The sequence below is a fragment of the Lontra canadensis genome, unplaced genomic scaffold, assembly GCF_010015895.1.
Source record: "Lontra canadensis isolate GAN:19392208 unplaced genomic scaffold, GSC_riverotter_1.0 scaffold72, whole genome shotgun sequence".
Taxonomy (NCBI): Eukaryota; Metazoa; Chordata; class Mammalia; order Carnivora; family Mustelidae; genus Lontra; species Lontra canadensis.
The window spans coordinates 8189664-8211328 of record NW_022631066.1 but is presented as its reverse complement, the minus strand read 5'-3'; the positions used below and the strand labels follow the sequence as shown (position 1 = coordinate 8211328).

General features: G+C 42.2%; 2 protein-coding genes across 2 annotated transcripts in view; one reads left to right on the top strand and one right to left on the bottom strand.

Moving 5' to 3' along the window:
• PTER (phosphotriesterase related) overlaps window positions 1-11497 on the top strand; it is a 66929-nt gene extending 55432 nt beyond the window's left edge. Inside the window, exons 4-5 of the mRNA XM_032880908.1 lie at window positions 4345-4485; window positions 10264-11497. Coding sequence (XP_032736799.1) covers window positions 4345-4485; window positions 10264-10474 — 352 coding nt within the window. The 3' untranslated portion in view covers window positions 10475-11497. The remainder of the gene's footprint in view (window positions 1-4344; window positions 4486-10263) is intronic.
• A 217-nt stretch (window positions 11498-11714) lies between these two features.
• C1QL3 (complement C1q like 3) lies at window positions 11715-21301 on the bottom strand. Its single transcript, XM_032880910.1, has 2 exons — window positions 19809-21301; window positions 11715-13915 (listed from the first exon to the last, which is right to left on the bottom strand). The coding sequence occupies exons 1-2, from the start codon at window positions 20394-20396 to the stop codon at window positions 13736-13738; spliced, it is 768 nt and encodes a 255-aa protein (XP_032736801.1). The 5' UTR covers window positions 20397-21301; the 3' UTR covers window positions 11715-13735.
• Window positions 21302-21665: the final 364 nt, after the last annotated feature.

Below are 21665 nucleotides of genomic sequence, written 5' to 3'. Positions count from 1 at the left end.
GTTAGACAGGAATGGTGCAGGCCTGCTCCAGGATGTCTTTGTTGGGGGAGGGGGGGTGCATGACTCATAGCTGAGTGCTGGTGAGAAGTATGTGGGGGACACTCCCATCACAGAAGGGGCACCGTGGCCTAAGAACATGGCTTCTGAGACAAATAGTCTGGCTTTATTCTCAACCTGTCATTTGGGAAGTTGAGTTACTTAGCTTTTCTGAGTCTTGGTGTCCTCATCTATGAAATGGGGATGATCCCACCTTCCTCATACAGTTTTTGCAAGGATTAAATGAGATAGGGCTATTTTAAATACTTGATGATTATTATGTGGGGTTTTTTTGTTTGTTTGTTTGGTTTGGTTTGATTTGGTTTTTTGCTTCACCTCTCTCTCCCATCCTATCCCCCATTAACAACTCATACCAAATTCTGGGTTTTTTCCAGGACTTTCTTTTGAAAATCGTGTATGATCACTGACGATATTTTTTCCCCATGGGTTTTGCACATCAGTGAGGAGAATGAAAGTGAATTCATTTCTCAGTTTCCTTCACACTAATGTTCAGTTATCCAGAGGGTGTCATATCACCAAATGTCAGTAAAAATAATAATATACAATGCATAATATATAGTATATATTGTATAATGTATGATTTCATCTATCTATCTCCTGGCTCTTTAATGATAGCAAATTTGTCAGCTTCATTTTTTTAACTGCACTTTCCAAATGTCCAAAATAACAGCTTTTACTCTTCTTCTGAAGAAATCTTCTCCTTTCCATGTGACTATGAAATTTTTAAAAGGACAGCACCCCCCTCCCAATCATACTGCTTTCTATGTGCTGTTCTACAGAATAAGAATTCCCCGGGGTTGCTTTTGAAACTTACATGTGCTGATGACTCTTATTAAACATGTTAGCCTTCCTCTAGAAAAATATCTTCATCTGTGGCGATATTCTCTGATAACATTTATAATATTAGAAGCACTTGTATAAAATTGACATTTGGAGAATTGGATCCTTATTATTCCCCATCCCTCTGTTAGATGAGGCTGTTATAGGACCACATTAAAGGGATAGCACATGGCCTCATGGGTCACTACAAGGCCTTGGGTTTTTCTCTGTAGGAAATGGGAAGTCATTGGTGAGTTCTGAGCACATGAGAGACCTGATCTGACTTAGCTGTAGTGATAGCACTTTCGTCGCCATATTTGAATAGACCACAGTAGAGCAAAGGCAGAAGAGTGAGGAGAGCAGTTGAGAAAGAGATGGTGGTGATTTGGGCCAGAGGGTAGCAGGAGAGATGGTGACATGACCAGATTCTGGTCACATTTTGAAAGTTGAACCAAAAAGCTGTCCCAATAGGCTGGGTGTGTAGTGTGAGACGGTGAAAGCAGTCGAGGATGACTCTAAGTCATTTAGCCTGAGCAAATGGATAGATGGAGTTGCCACCAGCAGAGAGAGGGAAGGGTGTCAGAACAGCTGGTTTAGGGTGGTAGATGAGGGCTCTAGTTAGAGACATGTTAAATTTGAGCTATTTATTAGACACCTAAGTAGAGAAGGCAAACAGGCAATTAGATATGCAATTCTGGACTTCAGGACAGAGGCCTGATCTGGTGTTAGAAGACCCTTAATATGTGCCCCTGCGAGCCTTAGAGCAATATCACGTTCCTAGTAAGAAAGTAAGCAGTGGTCATCATTAATTCAATTCCTTCTCCTCCTTTGACCATGTCATTCAAATTGTCCAATATAACTGTAATGGTCAACGCCTGCCTAACATATGTATTTGTCCTCTGAGCTAACAATTACAGAAATGTACAAAGTAATCCTTTCTTACTTTTTGGGTTTATCGCTGCCTTGTCCCCATGCTACCATTTGATGGGAAATTCCCCATTTTTCAAGTGCATTTTGTGGGGAGGGAAATCAAGTTCAAAATAAAGATTAAAACAACACTTCATGTGCTATTGCCAGTATAATTCTGGACAAAGTCCTTTGAGCACAAAATGTTTGGCAGTAGGAGAAGTCATATAGAATGATGGTTAAGATAGCTGATTCTAGCACTGAAATGAACTCATATTCTAAAACATCACGTTGAATAAGTTTCTAATCTCTCACTTTTCCAATTCTCCATCTGTAAAATTGAGATCAGTGGAAGTATGGAGAATATTAAATGGGGTAATAGATAATAAAGTGCTAAACAGAATGCCCGACACAAGTAAGTTCTTATAATTTTCAGCTCTTATGATGCCAAGCAACTTTACTTTTTGTTTTCAGTTGTAACTAAGACTAAAAACTCTCCTATGGCTTTTCATTGAACATAGACTTTTCATTGGATACCTATTTCAAAATATCACTTAAAATTTACAAAACTTAGTCTCAAAGCATTAGGCCAAAGGAAAGAGAAAGACGTTAGGAGCTGAAATAGCAGTGAGATCCTATTTGATCCAATGAAGGGGTCATAGGCACCTTCATCCCCTGCTTGTCTCCTCACCCACCCGTAGCACCTTGCCCGTATTGGTAATTAACGAACTTAAGGAACTGACTCAAGAGAAACACACTAAACTTCCCTCTTATGTTATTTTAATTGTGTATATTTTGTTTTTAAGCCTGGTTCTTTGGGGGGAAACCACAATGTGTCTACTATAGAAAAACACATATTCTTTTAGGCAAGTAATTTTGGAAGCATAAGACAGTCTCCAGGGTAAGAAGATGGAAAAGGAGTGGTATTAGCAGAAGATAGCACAGAACGAATGTACATTTTATAGTGTAAAAGAAAGATATTTTAGCCTCCTTGCCTAAAACAACACTGTGCACTATCAGTTATGCTGAATTGTTGAATGGAATAAAACGGAACCAGCTACAATATGACTGCTTAGAGTGAAAGTCAATAGTCACCTCCTAGGTAGCATCCCAAGACAGCAGAAACCTCTAGCACTCATGACACACAGAGGCTTAATTGGTCCTCCTATGGTTTGGAAGAAAGGCCCTGAAAATACTTCTGACCTCTTCGAAGCAGATTTATAGACATATAACAATACTTTAATCCTTGTATCCTGGAATTGCCAAGGTAATAGAATATCAGTGGATAAAAGCCTAGTAAGACAATGATCATCTAATGTGCCAGGCCAGTTTGGAATTTCAATCACTTCCATTCTCTGCACCCTGACCTCCCTTCACAAATGTCTAAAGGGTGTGTTTTTCATTCACATTATTTCCATATTGTCTCCTGATTGATTGGTTGATTTCTCTCCCTCCTTCTTTCCTTCCTTCTTCCTTTCTTTTTTCTCTATGTGTTTGAATCTCTACCATAGTATTTTTTTTAAGATTTTATTTATTTATTTGACAGAGATCACAAGTAGGCAGAGAGAGAGGGAGGAAGCAGGCTCCCTGCTGAGCAGAGAGCCTGATGTTGGGCTCGATCCCAGGACCCTGAGATCATGACCTGAGCCGAAGGCAGAGGCTTAACCCACTGAGCCACCCAGGTGCCCCTCTACCAGGGTATTTTGGGGGTTAACTTCATGTACCCCTTTTTACTTGTTAAATTTACTTGTTAAAAATTCTTTAAATTTTTACTTGTTATATTTCTTGAGATCATCTACTCTTGCTCTGGACTCCGCTTCCCTATTTGTAGCTGGAGCTTCTCTTCTACCCCTCTTCTTCCCTGTTCATTTACATTGTCTTACATCATAAAACAGTGCTATTCTTACTATGATGTCTAAAGAAATGAGAAGACATCCCTAAAAGTTATCATGAAATAATAAATACTATTTAAAAACTAGGCACACCAGAACACAAAGAGCTGTATGAGTGTTGCCCTCTTTTTGAAAAGTTGCAGTGATATTCACAAATGACAATAAAGCCCAAAACGACACTGGAATTCATTTTGGAACTGCTTTATGGTCTTCACAAGAAAATCACCCTATTACTTTACCTTAGCTTCATATTTTACCCAGATTAGTAATACTCACGTAATTCACCAGACTGATGCCAAATTCCCTTTGTTAACTTCCGGAGTTCATAGCTATCCCACTTCTATGAAGGATTTTCAAAAGAATATGGAACATATCCTGAAGACAATTCTGAAGGAGAATTAAAAATTGTTATTGAGTAATGGCAGCATCATTAAAATGTCTATAGCTCCCAAGTACTTTAGAAGGGAAAACTCCCTTTTAGATAAGGGTAAATTCCTTTATTTCTGGTAACAAATTGCATTTACTATTTTATAGCTAAACCGTAAGAGCCAACTCAAAAGTTCTGTTACTTCCATTATACTTCAGTACACAGTACACTTAGAACTTTTAATCTATATATGTGGAAGATGTGGTCTTGACAATAACAGTATGTCTGTCTTATTGTCTCTAGGACTATACTTGATAAAACGGAACTACTAGAGTTTGCTCAACTTGGCTGTTACTTGGAATATGATCTCTTTGGGACCGAACTCCTTCATTACCAATTCAACCCGGATATCGACATGCCCGACGATAATAAAAGAATTAGAAGGTAAATATGATGAAATCTCTGATAGCTTTCTCTTTTCCCAGCCCATTTTGACTCATAGCTGGGCAGGTATTAGCAAAGATTCACAAAACAGTATGCAGGCAGAACCAGAGACTTGCAGAAAAAAAGTATCAATGCTATTGCAGGGAGAAAATCTTTATATATTATTTCAAGAAGGAAATGAGTCATCCTAAGTAGGCAAAAGCTTAGCAGAGCCTTAGAAGTTCAGTGCAGATGGGCAGCTGACAAGAAACAGATAATATTTAACCCCTGCCACGGCAATAAGAGAACAAAGATGTTTTCCTCTTTTTATCCCTAACGAAGTAAGCAGTAAGTAAGAAGTTGCCAACGCTGAAGTCCTAACCTCCTACAATGAATTTCTGAAACGCTTTATCAAAAATACTCACTATGGAGATGATTGAAACTTAAATGCTGTAAGTAGAATGTCTAAAGACCAACCATCATAAGGAGATCTAACCCCTTCCAAACTGTCTAAGCGAATAATCGTATGAGTCATTCTCTGCAACCAAGTGGAAAATTTTTGGAGTTAAGGGCGGATGGCTACCTGGCTTGTCTTGGTTACATGGTAATGTGAACCTTGAGTGCACCAGATTAGGGAATCTGAGAGGAGACACAGATTCGGGATTAACAAGGATGACTGGTTTGGGAGTATCTAAGAGTTGCTCTCCAGTGGAGCAAATGGTTAAGGGTGGGAAGCTCAGGGCAGGGATCTGGACTGAGAATAAATGTGGGCGTCTTTGGTCTATATGTCATGGTTGGTGGCATGGGAACGAATGAGATCACTCAGAGAAGAGAATGAGGACAGAACCCTAGGGAACACTGATATTTAAGGGATGAACTCAGGAACACTCACTCAAGGACAGATTGAAAAGTTCTAATATCAGGGAAATGTCTTGTGGTGAGAGTCGGTGCAGGAGAATACTTAGAGCAGAAGGGCTTGGACACTGGACAGGTGGCAGGCATCAAGCGTGGTCAAGGCTGAAAAGTGTCCGTTGGATTTCATAGGCTGGAGACTGTCTTGCAGTTAGTAAGTGCAGTCTCCACAGTCAAGGCTTGAGGAAGGAGGAGGGGTCAGGGAGAGGAGAGAGAATGTGGAGGGTATTCTTTCAAGAAGCTCGGTAGTAAAGGGAAGCAGGGGTGTAGGGCCAAAGCGAGAAGCCACGGCAGGATCCTGAGGTTTTGTAGAGTTGAGCATGGTTATGTGCCTGAGAGCAAAAGCAGAGAGACAAAAATGGAGAGCGAGACCAGTCCCGGGAAGCAGTACTCATTCTACAGGGCTGCTACGGAATTTATATGACATAAAGTATGCAGAGTTTTTACGTGAGTGTCTGGTGCAGAATATGAAAATAGTCAATCGATGCTAACTTAAAACAATCTGGAGAGAGGAGCTACAGAGCGAGGCTTCTAAGGAGACAAACAGATGGAATCTGGGAAGCAAACGGAAAGTTGGTTGAAAGGGATAAGGCGAGCAATGGGGTGAATGCCGAGAGATGTCATGGTGAGAACAGGAAACTGAGGACATATGGTCACACGTGTTTGGTAGTGTCCCTGTGAAGTAGACATGGTTGTCTTCTGAGAAGGAAGGGAACGATTCAGGGCAGGACCTCGTGGAAGAGGAGGAAGCCTGGGAATGGATGCTCAGGGAATGAGAGAGACACGGATGGGACGTGTTGTGTGTGAGACCCACGTGAGACTCAAGATCTTTACAAACTGCAGAGTGGCTCCAATGCACGTGATGTGGAGATTGTTTCCACCCAAAATGTTGCGTATTTTGGCAGTAAGACCAAGGAAGCTTTGAGGAGAGGCAGAAAATGTGAAGAGTTAGAGAGACTGGCGGTTGGGATTCTGTCTTCAAACACACGGCCGAGAGCCCGGGGAACAAGGGTGGGGTTGAGTGAGGGTCATGGGGTCCAAGACGGAGGAAAGAGAGTGTAGAGAGAACTGGGACGATACAGGAATCATATAGCAGAGGTGAATAACCAGAAGCCTGAGTGAAGTGGGGGAATGTGCACAGAAGGAGGTGAGAGGAAACATCGAGGGATGTAACTTGTGATCAGAGTGGGACACCCAAGATCGAGATTTCAGAGAGGAAGTAGTCTTCCATGACGACAAGAACCAGAATGTGGTTATGGGTGTAGAAACCGATTTGGAATACAAGTAGAGAGAACTGACTTACAGAAGGGACATCCAGAAACTGAGGTTCAAGCAGCAATAGTGGGATATACACACCCGGGGGCTGAGGGAAAGATCTCGAGCTGGTGGCCACGGTTGGGACAGCCCTCAGCTCTTACCCTGGGCAGTCAACCTTTATATCTGTGCGCCTTCTTCTGTCTCTGTGTGTGATCACTCCTTCTTGATGACCTCAGTAACAGTAAAAGATGCTTCAAGTTTAATATCGACAGGGAGAGCTGGCTGATCTGTCCCACCCTAGCTATGTCAATAGGAAGACATATTGGCCATACGTAAGCAAACTGACCTGACCAGTGAAGCTAGGTCTTTAAAATTTTTTTTTAAACCACTGAAATCAGTTCTTTGATACACAGATTTATTGATACACAGATTTATTGATTATTATTGTTGATACACAGATTTATTTTTGTGTGTTCATCTTGTGTTATGATTTTTACTTGCCCAGGAGCACCATTCAGTAGGTGCAAACGTGTGTCCTTAGAGCCCCCGAGCCATACTCAGAGGCGAATATTCCCTGGAATTTAAAGTGGGCAGCGTGGTAGGGCTTTTTCATCTTCCATGATCTCAAAATCATGATTTCCTGAGGAGGAAACAATTCATCTTAGAAATAGGAAGTTTGCTTTGAGAACCTGATTCCTTTCCCTAAGCTCCTTTGTGGCAGTGAGCTGCGTCTTTTGTATCCTTAGGAGGAAGCCTACACTATTCATGAGGCTCTTGGACCTGGAATAAGGGGGCAGGGATCTGCACAGGGGGTCTACAAAGGAGATATGGGGCGGGGAGGACAACCAACACCTAGTCTCATATCCCTTCTTAGCAGCTTTTGGCTATTAATTCAAGAACAAGAATTTCATTCTGGTCAGCTTTCCTTGAACCAAATATAAACATTCTGGACATATGGAAATACATCAAAATTTATATGTAGTATACGTGTGTTTATGTATATCCACATACATATACTTAATTGTCCTTAAATGAAAATCACGCATTAGGTGACTTGACTGGAGTACAGCTTACGGTAATTACTAAATGACCTTTTGTGCTCTGGTACCCCTCACCCCCCCCCCCCCTTTGGGCACTTGATTTTCATCATCCATTGGCAGTCCTTTTCTGAGCCTTAGTCATCTTACAGCTCTGAAATGCAAGAACAGAGAAGCACGCTTCTGCCTACCTCTGGTTTTCAGCACCAGAAATTCTGTGTCTAACACCTGTTTTCAATCTTATGCTCCATTTCTCAAATCTTATTATATCTCTGCCTTTTCACACTTTGTAGTCTCTCTCTAATATTTGTTTGCAAAACACTAACTCATTTGTATTTCTATAATTACTATCATATTTGTCTTCTCGTCTACAGTGGTTCCTTCCTTCTGGCGGCATCGCTGGAACTACTGTTCTTCCATACAACGGCACAGCACGAGAGAGAAGCTTTTATTCTAAGAGAGGCCAAATTAGGGCTCCTGGGTGGCTCAGTTGGTTTAGCATCTGCCTTCAGTCAAGGTCATGATCACAGAGTCCTGATATGGGACTTGTCTCCAAGTCCCACATCAGGCTCCCTGTTCAGCAGGGAGGCTGCTTCTCCGTCTCCCTCTGCCCCTCCCTTCCGCTCATGCTCTCTCGCGTTCTCTCAAATAAATAAAATCTTTAAGAGGAAAAAAAAAAAAACTCTTAAAAAAAAAAAGAGTGGCGAAGTTATATCTTGATAGTCAGGAGATAACTATGTTTGAAGTGCCATGGTAATATTCTCATGAGGGAACTGGTCTCCCCATTCTTGACTTAATGAGTTCTATGGGTTCTCACTTTTTCAACGAGTATCTTATCCATTATGCTCTTTCCTTACTATCTCACAATCTGATAACTTTGGGTGTCAGGGTATGGCACGAGGCCACGTACAGGAATTTGTTTCTCCATACGAAATGCCTCTGTAGTAACGTGACACCATTTTTTTTCTCAGACACGGAAAAGAGACAAAAACTTCAGGAAATGTTCAGAAAATATAAGGGGGGAAGTGTACCCTAAAATTTCCGGGAACATGATAACTCCTTTTCAGTAGGGGATCAAGGTTACACTAAGTTTCAGCAATGCATATGCATTCTGTTTAATCTTCCTCTTTTCTCATAAATGATCATATAACTCAGAGCATTCCCTTAAAGAGAGCCTGTTCCAAAAGTAACATCAGACAAGAGCTTTTGGACGCTATACAAATTTTTAAAGAGGTAAATATCCACGGTGGCACAAACAGAAGTCCAAGATCTTGCAGGACACGCCTGGGTACATGTGACACAAATACAGATTTCTAGACAAAAAGGCTCGGGGTGGCTCTTCTCTGGCACTTGCCTTCCTTTGACCTACAAACACAAGATTTCATCTTCAATTATAATTTTATTTTAGAACATCTGTTCTCGGAGGGCAAGGCTTTGTGTTTGAGGTTTCTGTGTGTTGGTCCACAATTTGCTTATTTTAGTTATTATTAAATATGACTCATGCACCGGAATGGCAAAAAAATGTCCTAGAAACAAAAAGGATACCTTTTAAATAATTAGTCTCTGGGAAGAAGGTGCTATCCAACCGTCTAGATTCATTTGGGAATCCAGAGACTGACAAGCCCGTGTAGAGAATGCCAGAGAAGAACCACTGTCTCCAAGTTGCACCTCCTGCCATCAGCGACTCGTAGAAGTCACGACAGACAGTGCCCAGAGTCCAGACACACAGATGGTAGCTGTCCGGAGGTGACTCACACTATAGATTACAGCATTTAACAAAGCAAAGAGGATTAGATGTTTAGACAGAACTTGAGGCAACTGGCTATAAATTTAAAGGAACATCTCAGTATTTATAACAATCTTATTGAAATAGAAGGAAGACAGAATCAATTGTTGGTTGATTTAATCCAATGCTCTGAGACAAGTACTAAGCCAAAATTTCCATAGTTACTTTGAAGGGACCAATGCTCGAACTACAGAGGTACATTTCCTGGCCTTTTTAAAATGACCATCTAGTTGATAATATGCCCTTCACCTTCAAAACAACAGATTTTACTCTCGGAATGTTTTAGTTGTATGAAGATTCCTTTTGTTTCCCTTTTTTGATCACAAATTGCCATTGATTGTATTTGCTAGAAGAATGGAGAGAGAGAGAGACAGAGAGACAGAGAGACAGTGAGCCGGAGAGAGAATGGAATCTGGAAAATGGGTCCACTAAGAGAGGGATTTTAGAGCAGAGAGCTGGCTACAAATCCAGAACAAAGTTACTTTGTGAAATGCCACCTATTTCTTTCTGAATGACTGGTACATTCTATTAGAAACTGTTTTTAATGCAGTATTGCTGGCGTTGTCATAAATACCACAGGCTAGAAATTTCTCTGTGCGTGGAATAAGGACGAGGCTCCTACTAGGATGCAGTGCTATCTTTATCATCACCGTGGAGTGTTTAATGAGGGCCTCCCACTACCCGTGCCATAGCGGAAGGCAGTATTTCTACAGCAAGCATAATACGTCTATGAGTAAAACGTTTCAAGCGCCCCGATAATTTTAAATGTGAGACCAATGCCATTTAATGAGCTAACATTTTTCACAGAGTGCGTCTTCTGGTGGATGAGGGCTATGAAGACCGAATTCTGATGGCGCATGACATACATACGAAGCATCGGATAATGAAATACGGAGGTCACGGCTATTCTCATATACTCACCAACATTGTTCCTAAAATGTTGCTTAGAGGTATCACTGAGAATGCAATTGATAAGATACTGATAGAAAACCCTAAGCGATGGCTAACTTTCAAATAGGGTGGTTGCTTATGAGTTCACACCTTGAGTATCAAGCTTGCGGAGAACATTATTCAGTGATTTCGAGCGCATTGTGAGATATTAATCAGAGCCCTGTAGGACCAATAGTGGGCCCTTTCCTTTTCATGAGAATTAGAAGAGTTTTGCCTTCTCAGATACTGCGGTTACCCCCGTACCTTAAGAAGTTACTAACCTGATTCAGCCCTATTGTTTTGCCTCCACAAAATAAATACAGAAATACCTATTTCCAAACAGTGATTTACAGTCTGTGTCCCCTTAGTGGAGTTTTGTTTTGTTTTGTTTTCTTAATCTATCAGCTGCACTACTTGAGAAAATTTAAAGTGTTTCTAGTTAAATTACCCCCTTCTGGAGCAATCTAATGTTACTTGTAATATTAATGATCCTACTAATTATCCTGCTGTTCTTTAATTAATGCTTAATGAATAATACGGCACTTTTAAAATAGCTTCAGCAGCAAAGGAAGTTACATTTTGAGGCTTTTTTTCCCCCGGAGGATACTGTAATACAATTACCAATTCACAATGGTAAAAAAGATTGTGTAAGCTTAATGATATGCTGTCTACCTTATCTATATTTACTGATAATAAATCAGTTTTGTTGCCTGTGGCTTCCTGGTATCCATTTTTGCTGTAAAACTTTGTTGTTTTAAAAAAACCTGTATAAGGGAGCATGAACACCTAATAGTGAATTATAAAAATTCAATCATCATAATAAAAATATATTACATAATATAGTTTAATGAATCATTATACCTATAACAAAGGCCACAGTTTAATTAATAATATATAATGCAAAAAAAGAGAAATGTTTGCCTTATATGTATTCCCTTTAATCCCTTTACCTTTTATTTGTTTTTCCTTGGGCCTAAACAGAGAAAATAATGCTTAGTTATCTGAAGGAAAGGTCAGATCTATTAGAAATGACATTCTGATTCTAGAGCCTGCTCTTCAGAAGGTACCCAACCCTGATGTTTGTGTAAATAAAGCCTTTTTAAAACCCATAGAAGATGTGCACTGCTGCTTACAAATTAATCTTTTGGTTGATTCCTCGTTATACTATTTGTTAACTGCCCCAACCCCCCAAAACAAATCTCCAAACCCTTGCTACCAATTTCTCTTTGATAAATACATATTGTTAAACAGACATAAATCCATTGCAACTCCTTCATGACTTATCCAACGTATCAGAAAGGCCAAACAGAATTAGTCACTACTCTTGATGAATGGGCTAAGTGTTTTTAATCATAAAAATCATGACAGTTACTCAGACCAAGGCATTTAAACCAAGCCAACAGCACCTTCAGATGGGAACACCACGCGTAACTCTTTTGCAAATTTGAGGTTTTCTAAATACAAGATATTTCTGTGGATCAAAGATGATCGAGTTTTTTCTGTGTATTAGAACAGAAAGTACCCACGAGGAACAAGCCATGAGAACAAACTAATTCCTTTAAATGAAAAAATGCAAATGTCCTTCACCAGTAAAACAAGCAGATTTTTAAATCCCTGTTTTTCAAATCGACTTGCTCAAAGAGTCTTCAAAGGCAGCTGAGAGGGGAGCAGATTTTTCATCGTAATAGTGGAAGTTGTCTGATAGTTAGGACCTATCAACATACATTTTTAATCTTTTTCTTAGATTAAAGAGATGGCTTTTGGCAATGTATTTTAGCCAGAGAGAAATGATTTACACTACTCTCAACATCTACTTTACCGTCAGCTTTAATCCACCTGAGAAAAAAGGGAAAAAATGGATAATTCAAATGCATGTGATTCATAAACATTGCAAAAGAGAGCCCCTTTGTTTCTGCAGTCCTAATATTAACAGTCTGCCACAGAATCCAGTGGAAATATTGATTGGCACATGGTAATAAAGAAGCCATAGGCATAATTTACAGACATGTGATGTATAGGGCATTTTAACTGAATAAAATTTAATTTTCTGGGTAACTCTTAAGAGAGAAGCCACTTAAATTATTTTGCTCTCCCATATGCCTTTGTAATCCAAAATATATTTTGATCGAAAATAAGTCGAACAATTTATGAGTGTTTGTGTGTATATATACACATACTTTTTTTTAATTAAATTTTTGAGGCTATACAGCCACTGTGCCTATGGTCTGAAGCCATGTATATATTATATTTGATCTAACATATGTGTGTGTGTGTGTACACACAAATACATGTATATGTAGCAGGTATTTGTATAAAATATATACACTTTGTTGTCTTATTGGTTATATGTGAAATTGCTCATTTTGAAATAACCTCAGGCCGTGACTTGTAGTAACTATTTGAAGGCCTTACTTAGTGTCCCCTTGGTGACCCATGCAGTAGCTCAAATTAAACCACTGTGCATTGGGTGATGAATAATCTTTTGTTCCAAAGAAGGCAAAAGCCTCAGTCTGATTTAACACCAAAGAATAAATTTCTCTGACTTTCTAAGTAAATCTAAACGCATCCTATGGACAAAATGGACACACAGGGGATTTTCTAAATACCATACATAATTACACATTTTCACACTTAGAGGGTAATCCTATGATACAATTTCGATCTCTATTTTTAAAGACTATCACTGGGAAAGAGAGAAAAGAAAATTCATAAGAAAAAAGAAAATGTGAAAATTATCATAGGCTTGGGAATTCCCTCAAATCCAGAAAATTCCAGGTTAAGGCTTGAAGTTGAATCATTCCCAGGACTAGCTCTAAAGTTAACAAAAGTACAAGGCAAACAATTTCTTTGGGGACAAGCAGCATTGTTTCAATCAGACCTTCTCCTGCAGGGTAATATAATTCTCCCCACACTATGAATGGACTCCAGGTATCATAATAAGCAGGTAAACTCACAAGAACCAAAGCTGACATATGGATAAAAGCAGCAAGATCACAGTACACCAAAGTTCAGATATATTGGAGAAATAATTCAGTGTCTTAGATTTTTCTATAAAAATTTGTGATCTATATAGGACTTCATTCACATGGACACTAACGATAAGGAGGAGTATTTGCTTTGGCGGTAGTGGATAACACATCTGCTTATCTTGCTTTTAATTTTTTTTTTTTTTTTTTTTTTACATAATGTTTCTGCGTATACAGATGTGAGTCAGGTAGCATTTGAATTCCCCACATATACACAACTGAGGTGCCCCGCAACCGGCATCCCCTGGGATCCTTGATTCACGGACGTTAGCCATACGAATCCAGCGTTCAAACTCAGAATAATAAGCTTAGTTTCTGCGTGATCAGTCAGCGTAAATAATAAATCCAGAAAATGTGCTGTATTTGTTGTTATTCCCTCCGTGGGCTTTGCCGCCATCTAATTTGATGTAGACTTCGTCTCCTGGCTCCAAATGAAGAACCACACTGTTACTGGCATAGTCGTAGTTCTGATCAGCGTCTTGGGCAATGGCGCTGGCTCGCACCTGTGTGAGGCAAAGGAGAATTAGAATCTGGAGGAGAGAGCTGTCGGGTTTTTCTCTTTGCCATTCACTCAGCATTGGAAGCCAGCCTGCGCCACAGCACAGAATTCTGCCTGGGAGAGTCCACCAGGGCCTTGGAGCTCTGGGAGGGTATCTTTGTAACAGCTTCAACTGTGTCGCTGGAAGGGAGGAGCAGAAAGATGAAAAGGTCCTATGCAAGGGGCATTCCAGCAGGCTTTTTTCCTACTGTGTGCTGTAAACCATATGCACATCACTCTATCCTCTTCCTAAATCAGCACTTTTTCTCATTTCTTGAATCTCTAGGCCCAGTCACTTCTTGGAATGGAAAGAAGGGTAATTTTTTTTGCATTTTAATTTAAGCCAATTACCAATATTCTAAGCAGCTGTTTACGAGGACAGAGGTTCAATCTGAACTTCAGCGGGTCCCCATGCTTATTAGAAAATGGAGAGCCATAGCAGTGGAGACGTCAGAGAAATAATACGACTCCAATTCTACTATATAGGGAGAAAAAAAAAAAAAGGAAGGAAGTCTTTTGATTTGGGGCTTTCGAAATCTAATTCAGGTAAAGCATTTTTTTGGGGGGGGGGCCAGAAACCTCATTTAAACATCACCCAAGTTTGCAGAGTTCATTTTTCTAGATGTGCCTTTTTATTACTAACCTGTGATGTGTGCGCTTCCATATTTAATTTCAACATATCTAAAAGTTATAGAAAGAACTAAGCTTTGAGGTCTCTCAAATTTCTAAACATTTTTAGTGATCTGATTGAACACCCTTTTTCATTTGGGTGATTCTAAAAATGTGTGGTTTGCTTTGGGAATGGAAGTTGCCTATAATCCACTCGTGTTGAGTCTGTGATCTCATTAGTGGGTTGATAGACATTTGCAAATGGTCAAATTGCCTATCATTTCAAGTAATATGGACATTCTGTCACTTCCTCAACTCAAATTAGGCTTTATATTCATTTAGCTATATTTTGGTTCTGCCTTGGAAAAAAATTTTCAGTAGGCAGACTTGTAATTTGATTTATTTCAGTAAAACATCTTCCACTCTGTGCCTTGTTTCTATTCCACTATAATGGTTTCCCTGAATAACACAGCAAGTGATTTAGTGGTTTTGTAAACCTGCATTATGTAATAATGCATGACTTGGGGTATAATATGCTGAATTTTATCACTTGGTAAAATGAGGGAACTGAGACATAAGTCAAGAATTTCCATGCATTTCTTTCAAAACTTAAGTGATAGGTTTTCAAATTAAATTTTCATGTGGTATGTTCTCACATTAATGCTAAAATGTTAAAAAAGGAGAAGGCTCTTTGACACTGCTGAACTTGTAAAGTAATTTGAGTAGTATTTAAAAAAATTCTTTCTGGATATCGTATAGCAAAAGGAGAAAGGGGCTTAAAGGATTTATAATTGCTTAACACTGTGCTGACACTAACTAATACAGTGAAAGCAATATACCATGCAATTAGGCTCTGAAACATTGACTCAAATATATACACCAATTCAATGAGGTGATCTGTTTGGACTGTTAATTAATAACCCAATTTAATGTCATAATATTTCCTAGAAATTAATCATAAGTTTGTAGGAATTGAGTGCTTTATTCACTAATTTCATCTAGTCATTAATTCCCTGGGAAAAAAATCTACAAGGAGGATAGCGCTGTTATGACTTCATCTTTTTTTTTTTTAAACACGTGGACTTTTAATAGGTGAGAAAAATTAAAATACAAATTAGTAATTAGCCATGTCAGTAATATATTAATTAATTAGCCATCCATAAATATACTTTTCAGCTATTATTAATAGGCAGACACATTTTATTTAGTGCTTTAGATGTTTAATATATGCTCTATGGGTATTGTGCTGTAACACTCTTTTCTTTATAAAGGAATCTGGGAACCAGTACTCATTAAAATCCCTTGATTTAGAGGCAATAGTCTTATATATAAGTATATGTGTATATATATATATATATATATATATATATATGATACAGTTTTTATTCTACAGGGTATAAAGAGAAAACCCTGTAAATGTGACCATATTTATTCTGTAGGTTTGACCACAAACCCTGCAAATGCATTAGGGTGATTCCACAGCCTAGAAGGTTACCCTTACGGTTTTTCACTTCCTTTGTTGTGTGATTGTTTTTTTAATGAAAGTGATTCTCTTAAGATTTTACCCTATACTGTACCACAAGACTCTCTCAATGAAATAACTGCCACACTCCAATGTGCTTTGCATGATTTTAGCCTGCCGGCTCACCTGGTCCTACTACTCTAAAGGTATCATGGAACTTGAAATTTCAAGCTCTAGTAATCAGCTCGGTGACTTCCAACAAATCTCCCTTTAAGCCATCGAACTACTGAGGAAGGTAATGCATCCGCCTTGGACGCTATTTTCAGGTTCCTAAATGTACACCAATTTCAGCATTTTCTCTGGGAATATGATGCATCCTTTCCTTAGCCCGATATCCCCCATTTCTGCCTGAATGTACTCTAATATCTTTTCAAATTTTAAGTTAACTATTTAGATCCTGCTTGATCTGTAGTGTGTGTGTCACCGCTTTTAAAAAGATAATATTAATTTGACATTTCATTAATCTCGCTAATGAATGAATGATCAACCCACAAACTATCGTTTCCAACATCTCATGGTCATTGGTTCTGTAATTACTTAGTAGATTCTTAAAATGAAACCGGGCCTTTAATTATTTTATAGTTCTAATCTTGAGCCAGTTTTAGCTTTTAGTATAGTGGTATCACAGTGACTGTGTTCAAAGAGCAATTTTTGAATTCAGGTTTTCTGCCAAAGGTATACGAACAAATTAAAATTATATTTCCTGTCTCTCTGTAAAGCCACCAGAGTCCAACTTTTACCTTTCATATGCACTGTCATGGGCTCACAACAAATGATATGATTAAATTTGGGCTGATGGTTTCATGGGGAATATGAGAACTGTGATCCTTTTACTGGCCTGTTTGTGAGAACCTGGGAGTTTGCGTGGCTGTGGCATTATCTTATTAGGGAGGGTTTATCATTAGAGACAATATTTATGGTAACATTTGCTAATTTAATTAATTGCTACTGATGCTCTCATAATTTCATTTTCATTGTACTTCTGTGGAATCATAAACAAAAGGTTAAGTGGTGCATCAGGTTAATTTACTGGCCTTTGATGTTTCCATCTGTGATCCTGCATTCAACACAAAGCATAAATAAAATGGTTCTCATATGGTTACGGTCCAGAGGCATTCCTCTATCCTAGAGTGCACTGCATTTTTAGTTTAATTTTTGTGCTTCTCAAATCCACTTAATCCATAGAACATTACACTGACATGGCTCTCTGAGTTTCTGTTTTATGAAAACAAATTAGGTCTGCCCAGAGGGGAAACTGCCATTCTAAGAAGTGATCAGACAAGAACATAACTGAAGATCACTGATAAACTATTTATTTAATATTAATAAAATAAACTTTATAAAATATTTCTCATTTGCAACTGTCTACAGGTCAGCCTTTATAAAATCGTTCTATTCTAGGGATAAAATTCCTTAACAGTAATAGTTTAATAACCATTTTCCAAAATAGTCCATGCTTAAGTTGAAAATATATTGTTTGCTGCTATGTATATTTTTCAGAATTACTTGTTGCACACCTTTTGAATAAGTAACAGCTTAATAATGCCAGTGGAGAGCTTTATACATGATAAGGTCAGCTGGTTGCCTTATTTTTTTTTTCCTGATCCTCAGAGAATGTGCAAGCTAGGAGGATACAAAGAAGCATTCTACTCTCCAAACAATGGAATAATTTTAAAAACAAAAAGCGCCTGAACAGGTATATAAAATGGTTTTCCTGGAATCAGTTCAATATACTTGGGCTCAGCAGTTGAGACAGGAACCTTTAAACTAATTTAAATGTGTCATTCCCTGATTTTTCATGCAACTGCAATTTCCAGATCTTTAAAGATGTGAGTGTTTTTATTCAGTGGCTGATAAAACTTGAATATTATTCCATCTTAATTAATACCACTAAAAACAATCCTTCAGCCTGACAGTATTTTCTAGACCTAACCTTTGAGTCAGAAGAGAGCCAGTTTGTAAATAAATGGGTGCCTCATTGCTGTCTGCTTAAGGGGCTCTTCATAAACCATGTCGTAAAGGTGATCGAATAGCTCTATTTTGATACAGTGAGTCATGCCCTTTTTAACCATACACCTATAACTATCTCACTCCTCTGTAAATATTTATTTCTCTTAATATTATTTTTGTGCATAATAACTACAATAAACAACCCTGTCAGTGCCTCCTGGTGGCCATTTTTTCTTTTCTTTCTTTCCTTTTTTTTTTTTTTTTTTTTTTTGCTTCTACCTGTCCTGTGGGGTCCTTGAGCTATTCACTTCTAAATTCCTTTAGAAAAGAGGGGTGGGAAGAGAAAGGAGGGACAGGATTTTTTGGTCCTTTCCTTCTTATACATTTATACTATTTGTCTTTCACTTTTCAAAAACAACAACAACAACAACAACAACAAACAACACTTCTGATCCTGAATTGGGTCTTTGGAAGAAATCTTGCCTTAATGCTGCTTGATAGAAACCTGGGTTATAACTGAAAAGGTCTGAAATTCAAGGCGCGGGTTACCTGAAGCCCAGTAGCCCTTGTTAAATCTAAATTGGCCATTCCCTGTACCACCCAAGAGGCAAAATGAAAGCCAGAGAACTAGCCCAGACTGCAGGCTTCCGGTTGCAAGGCCTGGCCCAGAGCGCTCCTGCTGATTCAGCGCGTGCCTCAGGTCGGAGGACACTTCCGGGTAGTTACAAATCCAGTTTTCCTCTTCTAAGAGATTGGGCACACCTTGGTTTTGCAGTGACCGCGAGTTTCTCAAGCAAACGATAAAGTGGCCCCCACATAAAACAGACCCGTGGCCCTGATGGCGGAGCCATCCAGCCCAGGAGAGCAAATCCTGGGGCTCAGGGCTAATCTGAGGCTAGGGCACAGTCAAGGCCAAGGCCACTGCCTTGTGAGAAGGCAGGGTTGGAAAGACCCTCACGCAGGCGGCCCGGGGGCTCGCTGGCAGTGAGGCCCATCGCCCCAGCGCCGGCTCTGCCTCTCTCCCTCCTTGCCACCTGCCTGTGCGGCCTCCTACTTCAGCCCCTGGAGTCTGGGTTCTGTGTTTGGGTTCGTGTTTGCTGAGTACACCCATGAGTCCCAACTTTTCTCTCTTGTTATCAGGACTCGTTACTTCTCCCCCTTCTTCTCCTTGGGCTGAAATCTAAACCGGAGTCTGTGCCTTGAATTTGACGGTATGCTCCTTTCCCCGGTCTGGGACGTCGCAGGGGCCTTGCGACCGCGAGTCCCCCGGTCTCTCTTCGGCCCTGGACGCGTCACATTTGGACTCCCTCTTTCGGATCCCTTCTTTCTCCCGCGGGCCCCTTTCTCCCCCGAGTTTGTCACCCTGGCACGCCCATTTCGGGGCTCCCCCAGCCCTCCTCTTCCAGGCAAAGCCTGAGAGCGTCCCTGCCCTGCTGAGGATCCCACAGGTCGCTTCCTGCCCGGGACTGCCTGGTGCACAAGCTGTCCAAGGGACGGAGCTCCCGGCTTCCCTACCCTCGAGGGTCGAGCTCGCACTCGCGCTCTGAGTGCAGATCCCAGCTTGGGAACCGCGCTCTCCAGGCCTCCGGGCGCCCGTGCGGGCTTACGACCCCTGCCTCGCCAGCGAATAGCGGCGACCCCTCGGCTCCGCTCCCAGGAGCCGGGCTGCCGCGCCCTTCCACCGCGACCTCCCACCCCCATTTCCGGGGTCTCCTCCCTCTTGCCCGTACCTTCCCGCACTCTCTCTCCGCCCACCCTGCTGCCTGCTGGCACTCACCTGGTTGTTTTTGCAGAGATCAGCCCACATGCTGGTGCCGTCCCCTCCGCGCATCAGGACGTGGTAGGTGAAGAAGTAGATGCCCGGGATAGAGCAGGTGAACTTGCCCGTGGTGGGATCGTAGTGGTTACCGAGGTTGGTGACCACGTCGTCGAACTTGAGCACCTCGTAGCCTTCGTGCTGCCGCTTGAGGCCGGCGTAGAAGGCGATCTTGGGCACCGTGCTATAGGTGGCGGCACTGATGGCCCCGGCCGCATTCAGGCCGGGCGCCCCGGGCGGGCCCGGCAGGCCTTGGCGGCCGGGCTCGCCCTTCTCGCCCGGAGGGCCCACGGGACCCGGCGGCCCAGGCTCGCCGGGGGGCCCACGCGGGCCCGCCTTCCCCGGCCTGCCGGCCTCGCCTTTGGGGCCCTGGATGAAGGTGGGCAGGGACTGCATGAGGCCGCGGTCGGGCGTGGCGGCAGTGCTGGGCGCCTTCGTGCCCCCATAGGGGTCGCAGACCATGCGGCAGGTGCCCAGCATCTCGTAGTGCGCCGACGTGCCGGCCGAGCTCACCAGCACCGGGATGAGGATGACCAGCAGCAGCACCATCACCACCCCCAGCGCCCCGGCGGCAATCAGGCGCCTCCTGCTGCCCACCAGCCGGCTCAGCGCGGGGCGATCCTCTTGTCTGCTTTTGGACAAAATTTTGAAGGTTGGGCGGGGACCTCCTCAGAGCCGAAAACAACCCCCTGCGAACCCCAACTCCCCTGGGCGGGCGCGCGCCGGCCGCTCCCCGCCTGCTCCCGCTCCCGCTCCCCCCTGCCGAAGCTGCGGCTGGGGAGGGAGCTCAGACGCCAAGTGACTTGAGCTGAAGTCCCGGGCTGGGGGGTGGGGACTGGGGGAGGGGTGCACAGGGCGCCCTCTCGCCTGCCTCGAGCCCCTTCGCACCTGTGGCTGCCGCGGGCGCCGGCGCGGCCACCCGAAGGGCAGAGCCTGCCGCCGCCTCTCGCGCTGGCCCGGGCAGCTCACACTTTTATGCAGCAGCGCCTGCGATCGACTTTTCCGTTTTTGCCGACTGCGCCAGTTCGCACCAACTTTCCGTCTGAAGTTGCCTTTTTCTGCCTCCTTCTTTTCTTCTTTCGCTTGCTCTGTTCGCCCTTCCACTGCCTTTCTCCCCCTCCTTTGCAACCACCACAACTCTAATAGACGCGCACCCCCAACGCCCGGCGCTGGCGGCGCGAGCTCGGGCCAGCCGCCCCCCGGGTGCGCGGAGCAGCGGCGGCGGGCACGGTCAGCTCGGCGAGGCTCCGGGCTGGAGCGGAGGAGCTAGTGAGCAGCGGCGAGCGCCTCACGGCCGGGAGCGGAGCGAGAGAGAGACTGAACGCAGAATTCTGCCTGGGTACCACCTGCCAGGAGAAGAGGAGGCTGACAAACGCGCGCCGGAGCAATTTATAGGCACCCAAGGCACAGAGGAAGGGGAGCCGCTTTGGCATCTCACTGCAGCATCTGCTCTGCTCATCCCACTCAGAGAGAGTTTGGCATTACTCTGACAATGTGGGATTTTTTTTTTCCAGCCTCTCTTTTTTTTTTCCCCCTCTGCACATGGATGAACAGTGAGATCGTGAATAAATACTCCCTTGCCGAGCCCAGGTGATGGCAGCGCTCTCGCTGGACACACCTGGGGGGAGGAAGACAGATGTGCAATAGCCTTGGGCCCTCGAAGGTCACACCTAAGCCCTCTAGTTCCCCACGCGGCCAGCGGCGCCAGTTGGAGGGCGGAGGTGAAGGTTGAAAAGAGGGTGGCTCGGTTGACAGTATTTCTCTACTGGCTCACCCACAATCCACCCGTGCTTCAGGTGTTTTTTGAAATGCCACTTT

What these genes read in the sequence shown, in the direction of transcription:
- C1QL3 (XM_032880910.1), bottom strand. Translation starts at nt 20,396, where the DNA reads ATGGTGCTGCTGCTGGTCATCCTCATCCCGGTGCTGGTGAGCTCGGCC. An exon ending in ATCTCTGCAAAAACAACCAG is followed by an intron (nt 13,916 to 19,808) that starts GTGAGTGCCAGC and finishes TGCCTCACACAG; the next exon opens with GTGCGAGCCAGCGCCATTGC.